Here is a 7,817-nt window from a genome sequence, read left to right as displayed (position 1 = left end):
ATACATGAAGCATAGCCTCAAGAAACACTGCTTCAGTGGGTGGCTTGGCTTGGAGTATGATCCACATCGCCACCACAACTCAATGAACCGCTGGCTGTTGCTGCCACCTAAGGACGACTAGACATGCCGCGGCCCCTTCCTCTTCCTGCATAGCCATAACCGTAACCCCTTCCATAATAACCACCACCTCGAGAGCGTCCACCACGGCCTCCCCAGCCACCACGGTGCCTTGAAAAATCACCAAAAGTCTGCAACACAAAGTAGTCGAACAATTTGAACAATTTGAACATTGTCCATGGATATGAGGTCAAGACAAGATACACATTACCTCAGTATCAATCTTGATTTGTTCAGAATATCTAACCCTTCCATTTTGTGAATCATGATCAAGTGCATTACAAGAAAGCGTGTCGAAGAAATCATCCTTGTTATAAACAGGCTGTGGAAACAATTAAAAACAGTCATAAGACAACAAAATTAAGTTCTCGACATAATTGACAGCAATGAGCTACACACACAATCGTAAGAGAACTACCTTGGCGTCCGTTTTTGATGTATCACCGTTGTCTTCATATTGACTGTCATCTTCATCACTTGCGTCCTCGCCATCTCTATCTTTTGAATGGGACTTATTGCTTTTACCTAGATGACCCCATACTTCATCCTTTTTGAACTTCTCATTCATTGCCATGAAATCAAAGTCTTCAGTGAATTTTGCAACTGGGCGTGAACCCTGTAAAAAATTAATCCAAGATTACAATACCTGAAATGGATTGTTACACTAAGTTATCAATGTAAAAGAATCAAGTTAGTGAGAAAACAACAACAGGCAGAGTTACTCAAATAGCTTAACATCTGATAAAAAAAAAACTCCGACACAAGAAGAGTGTAAATTCTTAAACCAAAAGGTTAACTACCCTATTGCCCTGAAACACACATGAAACTAACTTGAAAATTGCAAAATCTTCTAACAAGTTGATAAAACTTAGAAGTGTTGAAGAGAGCATTACCCCAGTCCCTCTTCCTCTTCCACTTCCACGTCCCCTGTATCCGTAGCCATGTTGAGTATGCATAGGAGCTCCCCCAGGCTGAAGAAAGCACGACCATATGTCAAGAGAATTTTCTCCGATAAAAAACCAAGGTATGAAAAGGAATAGCTTAATGTGCTCAATTATTTTATAATTGCCACTATTAAGCCCAATTGACATGTGATATCAATTCATTAATTAAAGAGAGAGCAAGAGGAGTACCCTCTGATTAGGCCGCGATGTTACTGGCAGTGGCAGTATTGGTGGCTGAGCTTCAGCAGAAACTGGAACAGATGGCTCTGGAGGTAATGTTGATAATGCAGGAACCACCTCAACATCCTTATGAGTTTGTGAAGGCTGAGATGAAGATACTACAGTTGGTCCAGATTGCAACAATTGACCTGGTGTTACCAAAGGAGGGGCTGGTGCATCCATATGTATAGAATTTGATGATCCAACAAGTGCAGGAGCTAATGGGGATGCACTTTGATATGGCAAGCTTGAACCAGAAATTGCATTAGGTTTGTTGACTGGTGGTACTACAGCACCTATATCGGGAGCTCCATTGGTAAAAGGAGTCAACGATGGTCGGTTAGTGGTGACTGGGGCTGCTGGAAGCGAAACAGCAGCAATCTTGTTTGGAACTGATACTGTCAAAGATTCAGGTGCTAGAGTAGTAGAAGGAGCTGGAGGCAAAGTTGATGGCATATTAGATGGAAATACAGAAGTGGCTGTCACACTAGCAGAACTAGCACTCAGTGGGAGCAAAGTTGATGGGAGATTAGATGGAGGTATAGAAGTAGCTGTTACATTGGCAGAACTAGTACTCAATGGGAGCAAAGCTGATGGGAGTTCTGGCAAATTTGAAGGTGCAGCTGGCAAAGAAGGGCTATAATTAGGAAACTGCATTGGCTGCTGCATAGATGAAGGCATTGATAACCCAGGTGGTGGTCGAAGCAAAGATTGCTGTTGTAACTGAGGAAGCCCATTTGGAGCACCATAATATCCCTGCCAATACATTGGTGGCATAGCTAGTCCACCACCATTTGCATTTGGGGCATTTGGAGAAGCTCCCCATGATCCTATGTTCCCTCCAGGTTGATATAAAGGTAATGGTCCTTGATAATTTGATCCATGGAGTCCTAGCTGTGTGTTTTGAGAACTAAAATCTGTCAAAGATCCAGTTACTGGAGGTATATTTGTAGATGTGGTGGTGACTGGGCGAGGATACTGAGACTACAAGGCAATTTCACATGTTAGTATGTGATTTTAAATCGATGCGTTGCATATTCAAAAAGTTGCTTATCAACCTGAATAATAGCTGGATCAGCATTTATTGGTGGAGTAGGCTGGACAGGTGGAGAAGATTTAACCTGTAAATCCTGCAAAAAGTATTATAGGATGTTTCAGCCAATCTGGTTTAAATAAATCATTCAGAGTCCACATGCAGTAACATAAAGCAGATGTTGTGTAATAACATCGGAATATTCAATAAAATGACATAAGAAAATCCGGATCGGCTTCCTCCCTACTTCAATGTATACAAGATGTGATTTGCTGACAATTACTAGAAATAAACCTCTACATAAAATTGGGGATGAAGATAAATGCTAGAATATTTGCATCAATTACCCATTATTCCAATTCTTGTAGTATTAATTAGTCCTAGAGATAAAAATATCACATAATAACATGCAGTTCTTTCAAAAGAAAATTAACACAATAGACAACACCACATCAGCTATTCAACAAGGTAATAGTATTTGATCTGTATATGATACCTTGATGTCAGTCCCACGGAATAGTATATACTCGTACACCTTGTCACTTGGAGGAATCTGTGGACCATCTTTTTTCCTTCCTTCAGTTCCAAAAGATCGCACTGCACCACAAAACCCAAAGACTAAAGAATCAGTACACCAAAGCCGCTTTTGACGGTAAGACACCTATGAAGAAACCTTTGTCATTGTTTAATTACGCAAACAGAAATAATAGACTTCAACATTGAAAATGACATCCAATTTTATGCATTCGCAAGTTCATGACATCAACTAACACGCTCTTCATGTTCTTCATGAGCCAGATACATGTTATAATCAGCAAAACAAATTAATGCCTACTGCTGCCCTGACCATATGATGGGAATTTCAGAGGCTTTTACCATGACCAACACATAACTAAAGACTCACAAGTCACAATCATAATATTAAGTGGGGCACCAAACAAAAACACAAACCAAATGTCCAAAAGCCAAAGCATCGTCCAGTGAGAATGAAAATCGTAAGTCATAAAGAAAGCAAGACAACTTAGAAAACCAAAAAGCCAGATAGATTATCAAAAAGCCTTCAAACCACTGAAAACAATCTGAGATGTGGTAAAAACCTTTCAATTTCATTGTATAAATAGAAAAATGAAACCTCAATGGTAACAGAAAGTGGAAACCTTTTGAAAATCAGTTAGTGCTTACACCTTTTAAAGAAAAGAACCCTAAACAATCAGAAGTACAGAGCAATTTCTTCCCTCCAGAACAGATAATCATTTACAAAGCAGCATCACTAACCCTTTTATCGTTAGTAGCCATAATATAATCAATGATCAAACATACAATCACACTATAAACACTTACACATCAAAATTGCACGAAACAGCAAGAGAAGCACAATAATTCATAAAACTAAAACATAGACAAGTCACCACAAAGCTTTCAAACCAACTAAAAATACAATGACAAGAACCATATAACACCATACGAAGCTCAGATTCAAACTCAAGGTCAATCCACATGATAAAACCTTGCAATAAAAAAATCAACTCTTCATTGGAACACCCAAAAAAAAAAAGGAAATTCACACGAATTTCACTCAAAACAGATAAAACACGAATTTTCTTTTTACCATCATTTCAAAGATCTAAGACGCACATAACACCAAATTAAGCTGAAAATCGAAAGGGTTTTGAGAAAAAGTACCGTTTCGGAGGCCAATACTGGACTCATCGGTGTTGATATTGTAGAGAACACCTTCGTATCTGATCTCGCTCTTGGAGGTCAAGCTGATCAAGCAACCAATGTAGGAATCCGCGGCGGAACTCGAGCGAGAAGAGGCAGTATCGGAAGCCATAGCCTTAGCTTGCGAGGAAGAACAAAAACCATACACTGTGTTCCGCTGATTTTGTGACGGGAGAACGAATTTAGGGTTCGATCGGTTTTTGCTGGGTCTGAGAGAGATAGAGATTAGAGAGAGTGTGTAGGGGATAGGAAGTGAGAAAGCATTAACCAAAAAAGAAATTAACAATAAAAAAATTATTATAAATTAAAAAAAATATTTTTCAAAAAAAATTAATCGACTTTTAATTTTTGAAACACGATTTTTTTTATTTAGCATTTAGGATAAATTTATTGTACCTACTGGCGAACCTTGTTATTTTTATAAGGTTAGTCATGTACACCAGCAAATTTTTAGTTTTTATGTAAATTCGTCAGATTTTGGACAAACTTCTATTTCAGATAGAATTAAAACTCCTCTTTCGCAAAGAAAAATAAAGACAATCACCAAAAGATAAAAGAAAAATAAAGACAATACAAAAAACCTTTTTCTTCATTCAAAAGTATATCAATATCTTCAAGTCTTCACAAAAAAATAAATCTTTTTTATGATGGTGGTAGCTATAAATTTTAACTCCGATCCATTCTTTCCTTCATCTACAATAAAAACAATTATTTTTTATGGTCATTAAAATAAAATAAAATTATATTATATTATATATATATATATATGCATCACCTATTAATATTAAAGTAATAAATAAAAAAATGAAAAATTTATGTTTTATACTATAGCATTACGCAATTTAATATATGTTTTATAAAATTAAATTTATGCTTTATGACATATATATATGTATAAAAACAATTTGAAGAAATTTAATTCTATCTCGAAATAAAGTTCGTCGAAAGTGCGACAATTTTATGTAAAATTAGAAGTTTGCTAGTGGGTATGGCAAACTCATCTTAAATACCACAAAAAAATATTTAAAAAATTAAAGTTTGATTAATTTTCTTCGAGAAACAAAGTTTTTTTAAAATTTATAATAAAAAACAATTGAAATTTAAACAACTAATGAAAAGATTTTGATTCCAAAAGAAAAAAATTCTAAAATTATAACTTATTTTTAAATAAATTATTATAATAATAATTATTATTATTATAAATATTTTATAAACTTATAATTAAAATCAAATTTTTAGGATTTTTAATATTAAAATATTAAAAATAATTAGTATTTACCTTAATCAATTTGAATTTGTTGAGTAATCATCTTACTCGTTCGCTTAAACAACTATTAAGAGTTAGAATCTCGGTTTGTGTGTGTAGCAATCCATTGGCTAGCGGTAAACCCTTAATAAATGAAGCATCAATACGTGGTTAGATTTGGCAGAGTACCCGAATACGCAGGTACCCAACCCGTCCATATCCGGTTGGAGAGAGTAATAACTTGACCCAAGTCGGGGCAGATTTTGCTCAAGATATGGCATGGTCAAATTTAGGGTATACCCGCCCCAGATATATATATATAAACACTTTTTAGGAATTAAGATTTGCCTTACATCACAGATTTAGTGATTTACAGCGTCAGTTCATACTCTATAGCTATGCAACAGAAACCCAATCATCCTCACTTAAAGTCTTTTTCTTCTCTGCTTCTTCACAAAAAATCTCATAGCTCCCGTCATTGTCGTGGCTGAGCCCATCGGCGCCTACCTCTTCACAGCTCCCATCTTCCTTCACAGCTCATATCGCCATCGCTGTTTATCTCGTTACCGCTGTTGAATCCATTGCCACCTTTCTCCTACCGAGTCCTTTTTCTCTAGGTAAATTTCTCTCTCTCTCTCTCTTTCTCTCTCTCTCATTGTGAGTCTGTTAACTTCTCTTCTTCTTCTACAGACTCATCATTTGTCGCCGTCGCTATGAGCCCGGGCGTTGCCGTTGTAGTTTCATCTGAGTTTGTCACCGAATAAAATAAAATTGTTATTCAAGTTGGACCAGTTGGAAATAGGTATGCATGAGATTATTTTTGCATGTAATTTCTAAATTTTCTCATCCAAATTTGATTTATGTGATTGAGTATTTTAATATGGCGATTATCGTGGTCGCGTTGTGACACTAATGTGATAAAAGCTATGGTAATTTCATAACTAATATATGAGACAGACCAGATTATTAAAATAATCAGAGAAATAATATGCAGATGTGCGCATAGAATTTATAAGATGTGATTATCTTAGGAAAATATATATGTATAGCCCAAGTGGAAGATTGTTAGGAAATTATTATTTCTTAATATATTTATGGGCAATACATATATTAATTATAATCGTAAATTTAGTAATTTCACATTAAATGACTTATATAACGGTGATCTCATTTATTGTCGTTATTATTTTTTATTTGGATAAATGAGATTAAAACCATATAGTTGTATTAATTGAAATGAGATTATTATTATTAATGCCATATAAATATTAAAATTGTACTAATGTATTAATTGAAATACATTATTTGAATAAAAAGTTGCAAGAATTCTAAAATTTATTAACTTTAATTGCTTAAATTAGCATAAAATAAGAAAGAGATGATTAATCAGATTAAATAAATTAAAAAATATTTCTCAACAAAGCAAATGTCACAATAATTATATTACTAATTAAAAAAAATCAATTCAATCAATTCAAATTTCTATTTAAAATAGACAATTAAAGAACACCAATAAATAAAAATAAATGGGATATAATAACGAATAATTTTGGTAGTATAATTAATTAAATAAAATTATTATATATAATTTTATTTTTTACCTTATTATAATTTAAAAACTAATTTTAAATAGTCCTAATTTGTATTTTACAACATAATTAAAGCACAATTCATAATTTTTTATTTTGTAATTAATTAACATATTTTAAATTTTTTGGTTAAGTCTTCTATATTTTATGATTGATAAATTTTCTCTAGAAACACAAATTTGTGATGAATTATTATAATTATAATTAATTAAGAAAATAAAAAAATTATAAAAAATTAAATAAAAGATTCAAAAACAGAGTAAAAATTTATTTTGAAACTAAAAATTTGTCAAGTGTTCTAACAAATTTAAAAATTTGTATCTTATTATATAATTAATTTTGTTACTCACTTCAACTTCATTATCCCTTTGTATCCAAAAAAATATATAATATCACACTTATTTCAAAAAAATGAAACTCTTCAAATACACAGTATAATATATAATTTAAGAACAATAAGATAAAAAAAATATCTAGATTTTTATAATAGTATTTAAAATTTTCAATGATGATAATATAAAGTTTAAATCTACCAATTCTATATCTCAATTTAATAGTTACCCTTTGCACATCTTATTTAAATTTGAATTTTAAAATTTAATTTGTATTCCGGGGGTTACCTGAAACGTTGATTTGGGTTTGAACGTTAGGTCTAGATCCCTTTGTGTGGCAACGTCTGACTTATTGTACCGAGGTTCCGCCTGTCCGAGTTCCTCGTGAAGAGGTTGGGGTGGTACCTGAAAGAGACTCTGATACTTAAGTTAACAAGGGCTTCAAGCAGGTTTTTAATAGATTAGAACGTGAGTTATACCTGGGGGTGCGAGTATATTTATAGTAGAATTGCTAACCACCTTTATTGAAGTGATCTTATTTTTTCTGATAGATAAGCGCTCCCTTTTTCTTGGGAGTTTGTTAAGATTCACCTTCTAGATGAGGCCGAGATTCTA

General features: G+C 33.5%; 1 protein-coding gene across 2 annotated transcripts; it reads right to left on the bottom strand.

Moving 5' to 3' along the window:
- On the bottom strand, positions 1 to 4,288 carry LOC107468014 (protein decapping 5; the record flags this gene model as incomplete). 2 transcript variants are annotated; one of them, XM_016087259.3, is given in 8 exon segments in its annotated part: positions 1 to 248; positions 329 to 439; positions 536 to 733; positions 1,011 to 1,088; positions 1,251 to 2,258; positions 2,339 to 2,410; positions 2,810 to 2,910; positions 3,997 to 4,288. In XM_016087259.3, coding segments are annotated over 8 exon segments (1,860 nt in total). In that variant the 5' UTR covers positions 4,148 to 4,288.
- Between the last annotated feature and the right edge of the window lie 3,529 nt (positions 4,289 to 7,817).

This window comes from Arachis duranensis, chromosome 9 (assembly GCF_000817695.3).
Source record: "Arachis duranensis cultivar V14167 chromosome 9, aradu.V14167.gnm2.J7QH, whole genome shotgun sequence".
In the NCBI taxonomy this organism is placed as follows: Eukaryota; Viridiplantae; Streptophyta; class Magnoliopsida; order Fabales; family Fabaceae; genus Arachis; species Arachis duranensis.
Note: the sequence above shows the minus strand (reverse complement) of the source record. Positions and strands in the feature narration are given on the sequence as shown.